We start from the raw sequence: 16,805 nt of genomic DNA, 5'->3' as shown, positions 1-16,805 counted from the left end.
ACCTGCTGCTGCTGGCTCCAGGGTGCCCCTGCCCAGCCTCCTCCTGCCTCGGCCTCGTTTGCAGGGCTGGCAGAGCTGTCGCCAAGCCAGGGGCCGCCAGAGCCGCTCCCCACGCGGCGCCTCTACTTTGGGAAGCTGGCACCGGGCGTCACTAGGCGCCAGCTGTCGGATGCTGCGAGCGAGTACGGGGTGGTAGAGTCAGGTGTGCGGGGACGTGCGGTGTGTGAGGGGGTGCGGCGCATCATCATCATCGTGTGACCAGGCAGCTGCCTGGAGGACCGCCACACATCATCTCCTCTCCTGCCTGCCCGCCTGCCGGCAAGCCGCACCCCGCCCCAACCTTCTGGCAGCCTTGCGCCGCCCCGCCCGCCTGCAGTCAAGGTGTGCGTGAAGGGCGACAGGACCTACGGCTTTGTGGAGTTTGAGGAGGCCGAGGCGGCCGAGGCGGCGGTGGCGGCGCTGAACGGTCGCTCCGCGCCGGAGCTGTCTGGTCCCGACAAGCTGGTGGTCCAGTTCTGTAAGGCGGCACCGCCTCCCGAAGCACGCAGGCAGCCGCAGCCACCAGACGGAGCAGGGACGGCGGCGGCGGCAGCGGCGGCGGTAGCGGCAGCGGCAGCGGCAGTGGCAGCGCCAGCGCCAGCGCTAGCGGCAAACTCGGGTAAGGCCGCCGGGCGCACCACGTTGCAAGTGTCGGCTCCAGAGTGGCGCCCACCGGCGGCGCAGCAGTCCAGCAGCCAGGCTGGGGAGGCAGCGGCGCCGCATGCAGACGCGGCGGCAGCACGAGGAGCAGCAGCAGCAGCAGCAGCAGCAGCAGCAGCGATGCCGCGCCCGCTGGACACAGCGCACAAGGAGGCGGTGGAGGAGGAGGGGGGTGCTGCAGAGGGTGGCGACCTGCCGCACCTGCCAGCAGAGCTGCTCGACTCGCCGCCGCACAGCTTGGGGGTGCAGCCAGCCACGCCGTCGCCGCTGCCCCTGCCGCTGCCCCTGACGCCGCTGAGCGCCAGCAGCCGCAGCAGCAGCGGCGTGTTGTCGGCGTCGGCTGCCGCCGCTGCGGGGGCGGGGCGCAGGTGACGGGGCGGCTCCAGGCGGCGCCGTGATAGGCTCTGTGTGGAGTGTGTACAGATTTTGATGACCTGCCGCGTGTATATGCATGCTGTGGTTCTGGTTCTGTGTGTAACAAACATGCACACATGATGGAATAGGGCTGAACAGCAACGTGCTGCCGCAAGGTTCAGGCGGCGGGAGGGACTCAAGTGCCCGCTGCCGCCGCCCTCCCCCTGCCCCCGCCTCCTGGGGCTTCTGTGACGAATGGGAAGCGTCCCCGCAGCGGGTATGCTCCCACCTGTGCATCAAAGGAGTGCAGCAGCCTGCTAAGAGGCCGGGTGTGCCCCTTGGCGGTGTTTAGTACACACACGCCCAGCCTCCTGCAAAGCATCCTGCAACCTGCCTTTGCATAGCGGACCAGAATGAGCTCCTTGAGTGGTTCCCCAGCCCCTGCCCAACACCTGATGGGTCACCCCTCAATGCCGTTCGCTACGCGGCTGAACCTGATGCGTGCCTCAATATGTGGGCGGATGGACCTGCTATCGCTGGTGCGCGCCTGGCAGCGGGGCCCGCGCAATGACAGGCGGCGGCGGCATGCGCGGCAGCGGCGGCGGCCCCGCCGCGGGCCAGCGTATTTTGGGATGGGCAGAACAGGCTGGCAGCTCACTCTGGCAGCAGACCACATGGCCAAGTGTGCCCACCAGCGCACACGTTCACCCTTCCCGCGCTGCCCTGCCCCGCGCCGTCCCGCCCTGCAGGCGATTGGCGGCACGCTGTTGTACCGCGTGGGCCCCCTGCTGCCCGCCTCCTTCCACCGCTGGCTGGCCGTCACGCTGCTCAGCTGCGTGGCCAACGCGGCGTGGCGGCGCGCGTGCCGCGGCGCCCCCGGCGGCGGCTCCTATGCCCGCTACCGGGAGCCGCTGGTGGCGCTGCTCTTCATCACAAACGCGTTTGGCGGCGGGCAGGGCGGCCGGGTGTGCAAGGCCTGGCTAGACACCATCACCCCGCCCGCAGCCGCCATCTCCCACGCCGCCGCCGCCGCGGGCGGCCTGGCGGCGGCCGGGGCGGCGCTGGCGGCGGCCCAGCACACCGCGCTGCTCCTGCTCATCAGCTTTGTGCCGCACCTGGTCAGCCTGTGGGTGGCACGCCCCGTCAGGCTCCTGTGAGCCCTGCCGCGCCTTGCCAGCCGCGGGTGGGGGGTGATGCATGCCCTGCCCCATTGGGTATGGCAGGCAGGCAGGCAGGCAGGCCCATGCTATGCTGGGCACCAGGGGTACGAGCTGTGGCCTGCAAGGGTCGACCCGGGCGCAGCGACGCCGATGCCGCCACCCCCCTGCCACCCCCCGCGCCGCAGGCTGGCCGCCCCCGCCCACCTGGCCGCCATCCTTCTCATGGCGCCCCACAACCAGCACGTGTGCAGCGGCGCGGCGCTGGCGCACCCGGCGGCCCAGGAGCTGACCGGCGGGCTGCTCGGGGCGCTGGAGTGGCTGCGCGGCGTGCTGGCGCCGCCCGCGGCGCACGCCGCCACGCCGCGCGGCCACGCCCAGTGCGGCCACCTGCTGCTCTACCTCCAGCTCAGCCTGGGCTTTGCCATCCCTGCCACCTGGCACGCCTTCAGCGAGGCCGCCCTGTTTGAGGCGCACCAGAAGGAGCGGGCGGCGGTGGGCCTGCCCCCAGAGCGCGGCTGGCAGGCGGCGCTGTACGCCGGCGTGGAGCGGCTGCGCCCCCAGGGCGGCTGGGGCCCCCAGCCCTACCTGCTGTCCGCCTGGGCGCTGGCGGGCATGCTGTGGAACGTCAGCGTGCTGCTGGCGCCCGATGCCCCGCCCCGTGGCGCCGCGTAGCGCGGTGCTGCGGTGCGAGTGCACCAGCAGAGCCTTGAGTCCTGATTCATTGTGGTGACGCCTTGTAACAAACCCGCACATGCTCTGCCAGAACCCAAGCAGCGCCGTGCGGTGCCAGGGCAGAGGGGTGTGGCCTGTGTTTGGCGGCGGCGCGGCGGCTCGCCTGACGCCTGACGGGAGGCCGCGCATCGGCCACCACGGCTGCCGGCCTCTCAGCTGGCGCCGTTAGTGGGCGGGAACGGCGCAGGCCGCTCCCGCCGCAGCTCCCCCATGCCGTCTATCACCTTGGCAATCAGCTCCCACCCGTCCGCCGCCAGCTGCTCGATCTCAGCAATCTGCTGCCTACAGGCCAGGCAGCAGGCACAGGCATGGCGCCTTGCGCGGCACGCAGAACCAGCCTCACGGACGCTTGTGCTCCTCCAGCTCAGCCGCCGACCCCGCCAGGCTGTGCCTGCCAGGCACCGACAGCACAGCACCAGGCCATCAGTGCACACCTCAGGTGATCCCGGCACTCCTCCAGCGTGCTGCAGCCGTCGAGCATGCCCTTTGCATAGAAGGGTCTCTCGACGTCTGGGTCAGGCAGGCCGTCGGCATCCTCCTCCTCCACCGCCGCCGCGGGGATGCCAGCGGACATCCGTTGCTCCAGGCACCAGCGCTCGTATGCCAGGTGGGTGGACTCGCTCCCAACCCACCTCGCCAGCTGCTGCAGAGGGGCCCGCCGCGCATCCAGTGCCGCGCGCTGCGCGCACACCCGCTGCAGCACCCGCTCGACGCGCCGCAGGCGCCGCTGCAGCTGCGGCACGGCATCGGGGCTGGGCGGCACAACCGGCGGCCGCTCGCGTGCCAGCATGCCGTAGGCATTGCCCATGCCTTCAGGCAGGGTCCACCCAGCACGCTCCAGCCCTTCCAACCACGCAATCTCCTCCCTGCGTAAAGCATGGTGCGCCAGGCGGTCACCCAGGCGCCCGACTGTGGTACCCGTGGATGCACCTGGCCCCAGGCCCCTGGCAGATGCAGGCGGTCGCAGGGACATGCGGGCATGCATCTGCCGATGCTGGCACCCAGCCTCTGCGCCCTTGGCAGCCCCCGCACCCCCCAATGGGGTGCCCACCGGAGGCGGTCGCAGCAGTCTGCCAGCGTGAGGCTGCCGTCGAGCATCCACTTGCAGCGCATCCAGTCGCAATAGTCAGGATCCTCCTCCTCGTCATCTTCGCTGCCTGCCTCCTCAGTGCCGGAACTCGCGTTGTTGGCGGCGCCGGCTGCCCGCAGCTGGCGCTCGATCTGGCGGCGCATACGCTCCAGACGCTCCTCCCGCCGCCACAGCTGGAGGGTCCGCTGCTGCAGCGGCTGCAGCTGAGCTTCAAGCAGCTGCACCTGCCTGCTCATGGCCTCCTGCTGCTCATCCATGCGTGCAAGCTGCTCCAGCCCTTGCTGCCACCGCTCCCAGGGAGGCGTGGGCTTGCCCACCAGGGACGTCCATGGCACACCTGGGGCCAAGCGGTGCATCCAGCTCCGTCGCGCTGCGCCCTCCCATCAGCCAGGCCTCTGGATGTGTGACGGTCACAGAGCACGTGGCGAGCTAGCCGGGCCAATGCAGCTCAGGCAGCAACGAAGAGCAGGACAGAGGCAGGGGGCAGGGACAAGGAAGCAGAGGCATTGCAGTGTTGGTTGGTTGGCAGCGGGAGGCCGCCGCACGCGGTCGGGAGGCATCACCCGCCACCGCCTGCTGTGTGCGGGCGAGTGGAGGGCTACCAAGCCGGCCTGTGGGGCCGCATCAGAAGAGGCCCAGCACTTTCCACCACGCGCCGCCCACCACGCCCCACAGAGTGAGGTTAACCACGCTCATCAGGGCGCCGTAGCTGAACACCTCCTTCAGAGTCAGGTAGCCTGCAGCGGGTGTGGGTGTGTGCCGACAGGCAGCGTGGAGTGTCGGTATGCAGGCATGCCCCGCCACAGATGCGGCCCCGCTTCCCCACGTTCCCCACCATGCTGGCCGCTCCCAGCCGCAGCACACCTCCACCCCAGCCTGCCAGCCGGCCCAGCCCCAGCGCCCCTGGCACCCTCCCGCCCTGCCCGCCCTGCCCGCCCACCTGCGCCGTAGTAGACTGCCGCCTGGCCGGAGCCGAAGTGTGTGATGGAGCCAAAGAGGTTGCTCATGAAGCCCAGGGACAGGGCGGCGATGACGGGCGGCACGCCTGTGGCCAGCATCATCGCCAAAAAGGCCGAGTACAGGGCGCCCACGTGCGCCGTCTGCGGGGGCGGCGGCGCAGGCATGGGGCGCGGCGGGGCAGGCGCGGCGGCGTTGGGGGGCAGGCGCGGCAGGGGAGGCTGTGCGGTGCGAGGTGCTGGCGAGGAGCGGCCGCCAACACACTGATGTGTCCCCGCATCTCAAACTCAACTACTACAAAAACAAGCCCAGGCAAAAGGGCCAGGGGCCCACCTGGGACGCAAACATGTAGTGGAGCGCGTAGTAGGCCACGTTGAGCAGGCCAAACACGGCGGGCCAGCCCAGGTTGGCGGCCACCAGCTGGTTGCCCACCTCTGCGGGCGGAAAGGAGCGGGTGGAAAGGAGCGGGGAGTGGGCAGGACGATAACACGTGACGTCACACACACAACACGAGCTCGGCAGGCGGGCGGCACGCTGTCGGCACAGGTTGGGGGCAGAGTGGCGGCCACTGTGGCGGCAAGCTGCAGCTCCGACCACCCGCGCTGGATGGCCAAAAGCTGGCAGACAGGCTGGCGGCAAGGTATTGGGGAGCAGCTGAGCAGGCTGGCTGGCAGCAACACGCAGGCAGCGGGCCGACAAACTCACGGCTGGCAAAGTGGGTGATCACTCCCAGGTTGTTGAGCTGCCCAGACATGCCCACCAGCACTGCAGGGGGCACAAAGTTAGAGAGGGTCGGTATACCCGCAACGGGCACCCCCGCCTGGCGCCGCCCTACCCATGCCCGGTTGGAGGTGGCATGGGCCGTCCGCTCGCCATGCCCCTGCCGTGCCTCTGCTGCCAGTACTGTCCCGCAGGTCCCGCCCCTGCAGGCCCGCAGCCAAGCCCAGCCCCGCATCCATCCACCCTATCCAGCCACCCAGCCACCTCACCGGCAAACCAGAAGAGCGTGTCCCAGGCCGCGGGGTAGGCCAGGCACTCGCGCCACTGCAGCACGCCGCTGCCCAGCAGCACGCACAGGCCCAGCATGGCGGTGGTGACGGCGGAGATGCCCAGCATGTCGCCGGCCACCCACAGGCACACCGCTGCCGCCATGGTCCCCAGCATGATGCGCTCGTCCCGAGACATGGGGCCCATCGCCACCAGCCGCTCGTCGGCAAGCTGCGGGGCGGGGGCAGGGGGAGAAGGCGGGGGGAGGAGGGTGTTGCCGTGTGTGTGTGTGTGCTGTTAGCAGGACCGGCGGTGGTCGAATGGTGGTGGTGGTGTCTGTGCGTGCGTGTGCGTGTGTGTGTGAGAGAGAGAAGGAGAGACAGGTGATCAGGAGCGGCGGCGAGCGGTGCATCCAGCCCAGCAGCACGGCGGTGCCAGCAGCGGTACGGCGGCGGTTCCGGCGGCGCCACGCACCTTAGGCGCCTCTGGCGTGTCCTTGATCTCGGGGGGGAAGAGCTTGTACATGAGCAGCGGGGTGAGCAGCAGGCCGCACAGCGCGGGCACGATGGAGGCCTGAAGAAAGGACGAGGAAGCAAGCACAGGCAGGGGAAGGTGTGAGCGCAGGCGGGCAGGCGGAGGGGTAAGTGCCAAGCCCTCAGCCCCCAGGCTTCCTCACAAGTAATCCTGGCAGGGCCCAGCAGGCCACGGTGCCGCGCGGGCAGCTGAGCCCAGGTCCATCCCAGCCCGGCTGTCGCGGCAACAGCAGGCCAGCGGGCGCCCCGCCGGCGAGCCACTCGCCTTGACCCAGGTGACCCACGCGTTGGGCACCGCCACCCCCATCTCCGCGGCCAGCTTCATGCACAGCAGGTTCTGCGCGGCGGCGGTGAGGAACATGGCGGAGGAGTTGACGGAGCCCTGCAGCTGCGACTGCACCAGGAAGGCGCCCAGCTTCTTGCGGGACGGGTCGTCTGCAGGGGAGGAAAGAAAACGGAGGCAGGGAGGGTAAAGGTAAGGTGAAGCTAAAGGGAAGGTGTACAGGTACAGGTGTTGCTTGGGGAGGGACCTCCCCAGGCACAGCTTCCCCAGTCAAGGCGCCCCGGGAGGGAGGCCGGGAGGGAGGTGGGGCACAGCCAGAGATGGGAGTGGGCTGGGAGCTGCCCAGCCCCACGGGCGGGATGCACGGCACACATGCGGGGTGCGTACTCAGTTGGCCGCCCCGCCCTTCCCAGCCCTGCGCCGCACGCCACTCACTTGGCTTGCTGCCGGCGCTGAGGGAGAGGGAGTTGATGATGGGCATGAAGATGCCGCCGGCGCGGGCGGTGGTGGAGGGCATGGCGGGAGCAATCAGTGCCTCGGCCACGGACAGCCTGCGGGGGGTGGGCAGCAGGAGGGCCAATCGTGCCCGGCGTGCACAGATGCGCGGCGTGGCGGGCGCCGGCGGCGGGCGAGGGGACCCAGCATTGCCTCGCGGCACCGCAGCCGGCCCGACACGCTGCGTGTGCAGCGCGCTGCGGGGCTGGCAGGGACTTGCCAGCGACCCGGGCGCAAGCACCAGAATACCCACCGCCCGCCCACCCACCCGTACGCCAGCCCCAGCGTGCTCTTGCCAAACAGCTTCACAAACAGGGTGGCCACCCGCTGTCCCAGGCCCGTCTTCTCAAAGCCCTGCAGGGCAGCAGGCAGGGCCGGGCGTGGAGCAGGCGGCTGGGCAGGAGGGGAGGAGCGGGTGGGCGCCGATGCAACCAATGCCCCACACCCACCACGCATCCTTCGCTCACGCACCCCAATACCACCGCCGCCGCCAACACACACACATGCTTACCGCTGCCCCCCCCTCCCCCACCCACCCACACACACACACGTGCACAGCCCCCTCCCAGGCCCACCCTGGCGAAGAAGAAGGAGACCACGATGAGCCAGATGACATCATTTGTGAACGCGCAGAAGGCGGCGGGGAAGGTGAGGGTCTTGGTGGCGATGGCGGTGGAGACGGACAGGAAGGCCCAGGCGCCCACGGGCAGCGGCTCCAGAACCAGGCCTGCGTGTGTGTGTGTGTGTGTGGGCACGCGTGCGTGCGGTAGAGGTGGCGATGTGCGGCTGGCGTGGAGCAGGCGCCCATCACCGACCAGGCCAAACCGTGGCCAGACCAGCTCGGCCAGCCGGCAGCCCTACCCACCTGCTATGGTACTGACAAAGATGGACAGCAGGGTCCAGGCCTGTACCGTGATTCCTGCCGGGATGGGCACCAGGAAGCGCAGCGCCAGGCCCAGCCCTACCGCGGCCAGGAACGGCACCGGCTTGGCGCCCTGCACCAGAGGGGGCGGGGTGGTGGGAGTGATGTGTGTCAGGGCAAACGGGCGGGCGGGAGTTGGACTGGTGCTGGTCGTCAGATGTGTTGAAGCAACTGCCATGGTGGCAGTTGAGCGGGTTGCAGTGTGGCAGGGCCCATGCAAGGCCAGTGGTGAGACAGCCCTGTCCGCTGAGCGATGTGGGAGGAGATTGCCCCCCCGCGGATCATGCAGCTTGCATGGGCAGGACAGAGCGCGGCCCCTGCATCTTTCCGCGCTGCTCACCGGCCAGGACGGCACGGGCGGGGTGGCCGGGATGGCTGCCGCAGAGGCTGCCGCCACGACTGGCACAGCGGCAGGCGGGGCAGGGCGGCTGGGGCGCCGCCGCAGCGGGCCCTGTTGCCGCAGTGGGGCCAGGGCATCCCTGCAGCGCGGCACACATGCATGCACATCTCCATTTCAGGCATTGCACAGGCGGGCTGAGGGCCGCAAATGCCCTCTTCTCCAGTCAGGTCGCAAAGCCCCACCTGCCCATTGCCCTGCATGGCGCCTGGGCTGCTGCCGCTGGTCGCGCCGCCGTGCTGCGTGGTGCCAGCGGCCTCAGGGCAGTCAAACCAGCGCAGCACTGCATTTTATTGCGTCCACAGCGGCTTGGAGTTGTTATGCGCAGGCGCAGTGCGCCTGGGCCGCCGGCAAGTTGAAGATCGCAGTCTGCCGATCGCGATCTGCAAATTTGGCTGCAAGTGGAACCGCTGCATGAACTTCCTCAGGTTGCCAGCTCGGCAGAGTTGGCGATGAAGACAACACCAACGATCGCCAGCGATCGCTGCTCCCTGTGAACTGCACAATCCATCCTCGAAGTGCCCAAGGACCATCCAGAGCCGTGGCAGCGACCCGACAACTCTGCCGGTTGTCAGCGCTCGCTATGGCCCCAGCAACGCTTGGAGCGACGCAGGGGACACTCGCTGCTGTCGGGGCGGTGAGACCGGCGATGCCGGGGGCGCCCACTTTCAGCAGCGGTGACGGGCGCCACCCCGTCGGCCTGCGCTTGGGATAACGACGCAGCTTCTGCTCGTTGTCCCCACACTTTGCAGCGCATTCCCAGGCGCTGCAGCAGGACAGCATCCAGCCCCTTCCTGAGCAGGCGCCCACGTCCAGACCCGCCTCGCCGCCAGCTCTCGCACCGGCCCTGCCCTGCCGCCGCTCCCGGCGCTGCGGCGCCGGCGGCGGGCGGTGGCAGCGGCGGTTTTGAGGAGGCGGCGCCGCCCATTGATGTGCGGTATGAGCGGGTGGATAGGGTGGGGCTCCCAGACGAGGGCATGGATCCCAAGGTGGAAGAGGCGCTGATGAAGGTGCAGGCGGCACTGGCGCAGGCTGAGCAGAATGTGCAGGTAAGGCCCGCAGGCGGCGGCGGCACCGGCTGGCGTCGGCCTGGCGCCGGTGTGGCGCCTCCCTGCGGCTGGACTTTCCACCTATTCCGCTGGAGACCCGCCGCGCCCTCAGCTATGCTCCGGCCGTCAAGGCGTGTTGTCGTGTTGTGCAGCGCTTGGAACGACGCAGCCGCACGCCTGCCCGCCTGCCTGCCTGCCTGCTTGCAACCTCTCCCCCCCCTCCCTTTCACCGTGGCCGCCCGCAGGTGCTGCACACGCTGCCCTCGGCGCGGCTGCCCAGCGCCTGGGAGCGCACGCTGGGCGCGCTGCGCCCCGCTGCCCAGCTGGCCGCCCTCGCCGCCGCCTGCGCCGCCATGCACTCCCTGGGTCCCGCCGCGCGGCTGCTGGGCAGCGCTGCGGTGGGGCTGGGCGTGGCGGCCTACGGCTGGCGCCGCTCCTCGCTGTCGGCCTCCGGCGCCGTGGCGGCGGCGCTCGTGGGGTGGGGCACCCTGGCCGCCAGCTTCCGCAGCGGCATGCTGCTGCTGATTTTCTTCTTTGCTTCCAGCAAGCTCACCCAGGTGCCGCCGCCCGCCGCCGCTGTTCCGCACGCCGCTGTTCCGCTGCCGCTGCCGCTGCCGCTGGTTGCTGCCGTGCCTTGTGTGTCCATCTCGCTCAGCAGCCAGGCAGGCAGGCAGCCTTCGCACCAAGAGCCCGCTCTCATGCACCCATGCCTGCACTCACGCGGAGTCCTGCCTCGCCCTCCTTTCCCACCCCACCCCCTTGCCTGCAGCTGGGGGAGGAGCTCAAAGACGTGGATGAGGAGCACAAGAAGGGCGGGCAGCGCGACTGGCGGCAGGTGGGGGGCGGCAAGGAGGCTCACGGCGCTATCGCGCGACCTGCTGCCCAGCAGCACGCCTGCCGCACGCTGCTGCTGCCGCTGCAGCTGCTGTTGTTGGTGTGACCTGCGCCGACCGTGAAGCCCCGGCTCCTGCCCCCTGCTGCCCTCAGGTGTTCTGCAACGCGCTGGTGCCCACGGGGCTGGCGCTGGCGGCGGCGTGGCACAGCGGCGGCGCCGACCTGGCGCTCGGCCAGGCGGCGCCGGGCGGCGCCACCCGCCTCCTCACCGCCCTCAATGCCGCCTTCCTGGGCTACTATGCCTGCTGCTGCGGCGACACCTGGGCCTCTGAGCTGGGGCAGCTGAGGTGGGCGCAGGGCTGGGAGGGCGGCGGGCACGGGAGCAGCACTCAACGCATGCTGTTGGTGGCCGCTGGTGGGGCGGAGTTGTGCGCCCTGCCGAGGCCGCTCGCGCCTAGCGCCCGCTGCCGCTGCCGCGGCCCACCGGGGCGCCTTGCCCGCCTGCCTGGGTGCAGCCCCGAGGAGCCTCGCCTGATCACCACACTGCGCCCGGTGCGCAAGGGCACCAACGGGGGCGTGACGCTGGCCGGGCTGGCGGCCAGCCTGGCGGGAGGCTTGGCCATGGGACTCACCTTCCTGCTGGCCACCCTGGGCAGGTGAGGTGCGGGTGGATGGCAGGGAGTGGCAGAACGAGTGGCGGCAGGAGTGGCGAGGAGGCCCGCGGGAGGGGCTGGGTGGCACGGGGCACGCAGGTCGCAGCAGGGCGGGATACGTGGGTCGCCTGCTGGCGCCCTGGCAGAGCCCCACTCAACCGCCCCTCTCTGCCTTCCCACACCGACGCCTGCCCTCCCCCTCCCTGGCCGCCGCAGCTCCACCGCCGGCGGCGGCGCAGCGGCGGCGCAGTGGTGGCGCCTGCTGGCGGCGGGCCTGCTGGCCGGCGGCGCCGGGTCGCTCATCGACTCGCTGCTGGGCGCCACCGTCCAGTTCACAGGCTACAATCGTGCCAGCGGTAAGCTGACGGGGCGCCCCGGCCCGGAAGTCAGCCCCATCAGCGGCTGGCCCCTGCTGGACAACAACGGCGTCAACGCGGCGTCGGCCAGCCTGACGGCGGCGCTCACCGCGGCCGCCTGCGTGTGCCTCTTTTGAGCGCTCTTGGCCCGTCGGTGCGGCCGTAGGGCCGGCGGGGCGGCCCTGTAACGCCGCGCATGTGCTCTTGGGGCACAGGGGCAGGTGGCGCAGGGCGTGCTGGGCTGTGCTGTGAGGTGGGAGGGCTGCGTGGTGGCCCCTGAGTGCCTCCCAGGGAAGGAGCGGAGCCGGTGGCGGCCGCCAGCAGCGCCTTGTGCCCCCCCTCCCTTGCACCACCTCCGGTCATGCCCGCTTTCTGCCTGGTGCCCTCTAAGCGCATTCTATGGTGCTTAGAGACTCCAGGAGACTCCGGGAGAATCGGCACGAGATAACTGTGAGGGAGAACTGGGTACGGAAGGAGGGACGTATTGACACATGTGAGGGTGCTCATGTCGGCGCGCACAGTGGGGAGGGCTCACATGGGTGCCGGAGCCTGCCACCAATTGGGCTATTGATCAGGGAAGCCGATGGGCCCCAAACTACGCCCCCCCCATCGATTCCCTTGGGTCGCAGCTGATGCAGCAGCAGATCGGTGCAGCCGCAGCAGGAGCCTCATGAGCATGAATTGGGCTCCAAAGGCCTTCGTTCAATCCCCTGAAGTTCAGTGTTAGCTCCCCAATCCCACCAGCTTCACACAAACGCACCTCCTCTCCGGCGCACCCACCGCCTCACCACCACAGCTCCTCTCCCGCCACCGACCTCCACCATGGGCCACAACGCCTCCAAGGCCCACCACCAGCAGGAGGAGGCGCCCCCAAGCTCCCTCACGCGCGCTGGCAGCGGCGGCCTGGTTCCGCGCTCTGAGACCGCGCGGCGCTCCTGCGAGCTCAAACGCGTCAAAAAGCTCATCAAAACCGACCTCCTGGCTCCCTGCTGGCAGCCCATCGCCGACGGCCAGGTGCGCATTCTCCCGCTTTGCGCCCCCCGCCCGCCGCTCGCGTACCGGCCGCCGAACGTCTGCCTGTCCTCGCGGCTCACCCCCCGCATACCCCCCTCCCCTGCAGGGCTGCGAGTGCCCCGTGTGCATGGAGGGCTACGGCAAGCTGAACCACACCGCCTGCTGCCACCAAGACATATGTGAGCAGCCGCGCTGTGCTGCCCGCCGTGCTCGCGGCCGCCGCTCGCGCCGCCCTGCCACCCCAGGCCCCCGAACGCCCTGCGCCGCTGCCTGGACTGCTCCCTCCCCCTCATGCCGTGCCCGCTCCTTGCCCCGCCGCTGGCCTGCAGGCACCGAGTGCTTCATCAACATCGTCGCAGACAGCGCCGGCGCGCGGTGCCCTTACTGCCAGGCGGACGCGCTCCAGGTCTACCTGCCCAGCGGCGACAGCAAGCAGGCGGGCAGCCGCGCGCGCAGCGGGCGGCGCGCCGAGCCCTCCACCCGAGCCTCCTCGGTCTGCCCGCAGCAGCAGCAGAGGCAGGCGGCGGCGGCGGCGGCCCCGCTGCGGCTGGCCGCCGGCAGCAGCTTCTTCGGCGGCAGCGCCAAGGGCGCCGCGCCGTTGGACCCCTCTCAGGCCCCGTGCATGGTGCTGCTGCTGCCAGCCAGCCTCAGCACGCTGGCAGAGGCGGCGGCAGGCGCCAGCCGGCAGCTGGGCTGCCCGCTGGTAGGCATGGTGCTCACACAGGAGCGCCCCCGGTACGGCAGCAGCAGCGGCGGCGGCGGCGGCGAGGCGCCCGTGGCTCCGCTTCCGGGTCCCGCCGGCCTGGCCAGCCCCGCCGGCGGCCCCGCCCTGCTCCTCAATCCAGACGGCACAGGCCAGCTGGTGCTGCTGAGCAGCGGCGAGGGCGCGGCGCCGGCGGCGGCGCCGCAGGCCGAGCAGCCGCCTCTGCCTTCCTACCAGGTGTGTTTGATGCCTCCAGCGCACGGTAACACTGTCTGAGCCGTCGCGCCGCCCCTGACCCCGCTCTTCCCACCGCCCGCCGCCTCGTAAGATGTCGGGACCCTCACGCTGCTCCCCTGCTCCCTCCCCTCCCTGCCTTCGCAGGCACCTGCCAACCCAGAGGACGATCGCATGCGCGCCGCCATCGCCCGGGGGGACTCCGCCCTCAGGCGCCAGCAGCCCGCGCCGCGGCCCCGCGCAGCCGCCGGCGGCGCCGGCGGCAGCGGCGACTGGCTGGCACGCATGCAGGCCGCCGACGCCGCGGTGCGGCAGGCGGTGGCCCGCAACGATGCACAGCGCTTTGGCGGCGACACCCCCTGACCTCCCCCCTGGGGTCTGCTCCCCACCGCCAATGCCGGACGGCCGTCATTTGCTTTATTTCGTGTGTGTTTTGTCGCCCTCCTTTTCATTGCATGCACGCCACTCTCGGATCCAATCACAACAAACAACAGTAAAAGCAACAGCAATGCCGCGTTTCTCTCAGGTCCCCAATAATCGAACGCATTCCCCATTCCTTCCTCTGAACGTCTTTTATTTTTGGTTCAGCCTGCCGGCCAGCGCTACCGGCCCCCACAACATGTTCTGAATGTCCTTTCTTCTCTCTTGTTCTCTCTTCTTTTTCCAGCCCACCCCAATCCTGTTCCCGTCGATGTTTCATTCGCCTCCAGCCCACTTTGTTTGTCCCCGTTTTCGCCGCACCTCTGTACCCCAGCCAACAACAAACGCCTGCCCCCCCGCCTCCTCCAATTTTGTTACAAACGAAGTGTAAGTGCTGGAACCTTGCAGAGAGCATTTAGCAAAGGGAAAACTGCAAAGCGAAGGCCGCCGGCGGGCGCGCCTCGGGGGCGGGCCGAGCCGCCGGCCCCGCTCAGAGCGCCTCCGAGGCCTTCTTGCTGATGCGGGAGGTGATGTCCAGCGGGCGCTGCGCCTCATGAGGGTGCGCCGTGCCCTTGTACACCTTGAGGTGGTTGAACAGCGGGCTGGCGATGCGCCCCTTGGGCAGCATCCCCTTCACACACTTCTCCAGAATGCGCTCGGGCAGGCGCTGCGGGGAGGGCAGGGCATGGCAGGGCAGGGCAGGGCAGGGGAGGCGAGGGAGGCGCGTAGTGAGCGGCAGGAGGCGGCATTGGAGTGGTGTGGTGGAGGAGGAAGTGGACGGGCTGGCGCGCTATGCTGGGCTGCACGCTTCGCGGACAGGCATCCCTCGTGCGCCTGGCACCTCCCGAGAATGGATCGGGGCCCAGACGGCAAGCAGATCGGTGCCACTCACTTGCCGCAGGTCGCGCAGCGTCTCCACGCGCCAGCCGCCGGGGCGGCCGTTGGTGTGGCGGAAGTACGTCTTGTCAGTCTCCTTGCGCCCCGTCACCGACACCTTGTCGGCGTTGATAATCACCACTGCGCGGGGCAAGGGCGGGGCCGGGGGGGTGGGCGGGCAGAGCGGGGCAGGCGCTGGGCGGGCAGCGGAGCGGCAGGCGCAGTCGGGCAGCGGAGGTCCTGCGGGGCGACTGGCGTGCGCGTCCGGCCGCAGCTGCCGGGCAGCTGCCGGGCAGCCGGCTCACCATAGCCGCCCATGTTCATGGATGGCGAGTAGCTGGGCATGTGCTTGCCGCGGATGTAGAAGGCGGCCAGTGAGGCCACACGCCCCAGGGTCTGGCCCTCTGCATCGATGATGTACCTGCGGGCAGGGAGGTACACGGGGTGGGATGGGGCGCTGGTTAGCATATGGGCCGCGGCGAGGGCAGGGGAGGGAGCGAAGGAGGAGGGGAGCCGATGGAGGCCGGCCCGGGCTGGTGGCGGCAGCGGCGCCGTGCGCTGCCGCGGCCTGGCTGTGGTCAATGGCTGCCGCCCTTTGCAGGCTCCTGTCCAGAACGTTTAGGTCAAGTGTGTTGCTGCCGCGCATGGCGAGGTGCACACCACCCTCGCGACAGCATGCCCGCAGGTGCCGGCTAGCCCGCCAACAAGCTGCATGGCTGCATAGCCACCATCCCGTGCCAGCCTGCCGCCTGCTGCTGCAGCCCGCACCCGCAGCACTGACGCGGCACCCGCGCAGGCGGGCCCAGCACGCACAGCGCAGCAGGCGGCGGCATGCGCGGCCGGCGGTGCACTACGCGGTGGTCGGCCCGCAGCGGCGGCGGCGGCGGCGGCTCACCACTGCTTGTGCACGTTGGCGGCGTCAGAGGCGGTGGGGTAGTAAGTGTCGTTCCACTTGTCTGCCCCCATGCTCTTGATCTCCACCGCAGCCGCTGCAGCCAGCAAGCACCAGAGGACGGTGAGCGCCTGTCGCAAGACCGCCTCGCCTCGAGCGGCGGCAGGCCTGCGTCGCCGTCAATGGACCACGCATTGGCCACCGCGCCGCGCTCGGCACCCTCACCTGCGCACACAATGCCCGCCTGCTGCCGCGCCACGGCCCGCTGAGGCCGGACGGGCACCAGCTTGCTGCCGCAGAAGCTCTTGCCCTGCAGCGGGGGCCACCGGGCCGTTCATGAGCCTGCACATATGCCTGATTCGCAACACAGGCGCCCCAGCCCAGCACAGCGCCTCACCACGCTGCTCCGCTGCTGCGCAAGGCAGGGCGCCTGCATGGTGCCTGCCACCGCTGCCATCGCGTCGCTGCGGGTTCCCTGGACTGGTCCAACACAACAGGAGTTGCGGCGGGTGGAGGGCACCTTGCATGTGCCACTCAGCGGGGTTGGAGGCCAGGGTCAGCACGATGTCGCGGCGAATGCCCGCACGCATGCCCGCCTGCCGCCGCATTTTTGCTGTGCTCAGCTGACGACAGGGAGACTGGCCCGGGGTCCAGCAGCGCAGCCGCTCCCACCCCAACACACCCCGCCAGCAGCAAGCATGGCCATGGGCGCCGCTCTGCAGATGCGGCCAGGTGGGAAACGCTGCATTTGTGGGCAGGGCGCCATCCGGCACGCACATTGCCCCGCAGCCTGGTGGGAGCGGGCGGGGAGCCCATGCCACACCAGCGCGCCTCACCCCTGCTCCCTGCCTGCCCCTGCAGCCTTCATGGGCGCCAAGCTGACCGCCAAGCCGCAGCCCGCAGCCCGCCCCGCAGCAGCCTTTGCAGTCAGGTGCCGCCGCCGCGCCGCCCACCGCCCTTGCCGCCCGCCCGCTGCCTCGCCTGGCTGTGCCCCGAATCCAGTGCATGCTTGCATGCATGCGTTTAACCCTTCGACCACGGGAGCAATTCTGCCAGCCATGCACGGGTTTACCAGCCCAGCAGAAGCTGCATTTAGAACCGGCAGTTCCCCATGCCAACCCGCCTCCGCCCTCCCCCCGCCTTGCTTCCTCGCTGCCGCAGCGCG

General features: G+C 70.2%; 4 protein-coding genes across 4 annotated transcripts in view; 2 read left to right on the top strand and 2 right to left on the bottom strand.

Annotated features, from left to right (window-relative positions):
• Positions 1-1,071, top strand: part of CHLNCDRAFT_145547 (hypothetical protein) — a gene marked incomplete at both ends in the record, with an annotated part of 1,658 nt that extends 587 nt beyond the window's left edge. Inside the window, 2 exons of the mRNA XM_005848105.1 lie at positions 65-202; positions 377-1,071. Of these exons, the coding sequence (XP_005848167.1) occupies positions 65-202; positions 377-1,071 (833 nt within the window). The remainder of the gene's footprint in view (positions 1-64; positions 203-376) is intronic.
• A 3,361-nt stretch (positions 1,072-4,432) lies between these two features.
• On the bottom strand, positions 4,433-11,115 carry CHLNCDRAFT_56149 (hypothetical protein; the record flags this gene model as incomplete). The annotated part of the gene is made up of 12 exons (XM_005847942.1): positions 4,433-4,772; positions 4,976-5,135; positions 5,326-5,426; positions 5,698-5,757; positions 5,982-6,210; positions 6,454-6,552; positions 6,814-6,947; positions 7,231-7,346; positions 7,559-7,644; positions 7,866-8,017; positions 8,156-8,285; positions 11,059-11,115. 12 exons carry the CDS (start codon positions 11,113-11,115, stop codon positions 4,660-4,662), a joined length of 1,437 nt encoding a protein of 478 aa, XP_005848004.1. The 3' UTR covers positions 4,433-4,659.
• A 1,208-nt stretch (positions 11,116-12,323) lies between these two features.
• CHLNCDRAFT_145542 (hypothetical protein) lies at positions 12,324-13,815 on the top strand (the record flags this gene model as incomplete). The annotated part of the gene is made up of 4 exons (XM_005848104.1): positions 12,324-12,515; positions 12,622-12,694; positions 12,845-13,455; positions 13,600-13,815. The coding sequence occupies 4 exons, from the start codon at positions 12,324-12,326 to the stop codon at positions 13,813-13,815; spliced, it is 1,092 nt and encodes a 363-aa protein (XP_005848166.1).
• Positions 13,816-14,362: 547 nt separating this feature from the next.
• CHLNCDRAFT_22955 (hypothetical protein) lies at positions 14,363-15,714 on the bottom strand (the record flags this gene model as incomplete). The annotated part of the gene is made up of 4 exons (XM_005847941.1): positions 14,363-14,539; positions 14,765-14,889; positions 15,054-15,169; positions 15,644-15,714. The coding sequence occupies 4 exons, from the start codon at positions 15,712-15,714 to the stop codon at positions 14,363-14,365; spliced, it is 489 nt and encodes a 162-aa protein (XP_005848003.1).
• Between the last annotated feature and the right edge of the window lie 1,091 nt (positions 15,715-16,805).

The sequence above is a fragment of the Chlorella variabilis genome (genome assembly GCF_000147415.1).
Source record: "Chlorella variabilis unplaced genomic scaffold CHLNCscaffold_9, whole genome shotgun sequence".
NCBI lineage: Eukaryota > Viridiplantae > Chlorophyta > Trebouxiophyceae > Chlorellales > Chlorellaceae > Chlorella > Chlorella variabilis.
Note: the sequence above shows the minus strand (reverse complement) of the source record. Positions and strands in the feature narration are given on the sequence as shown.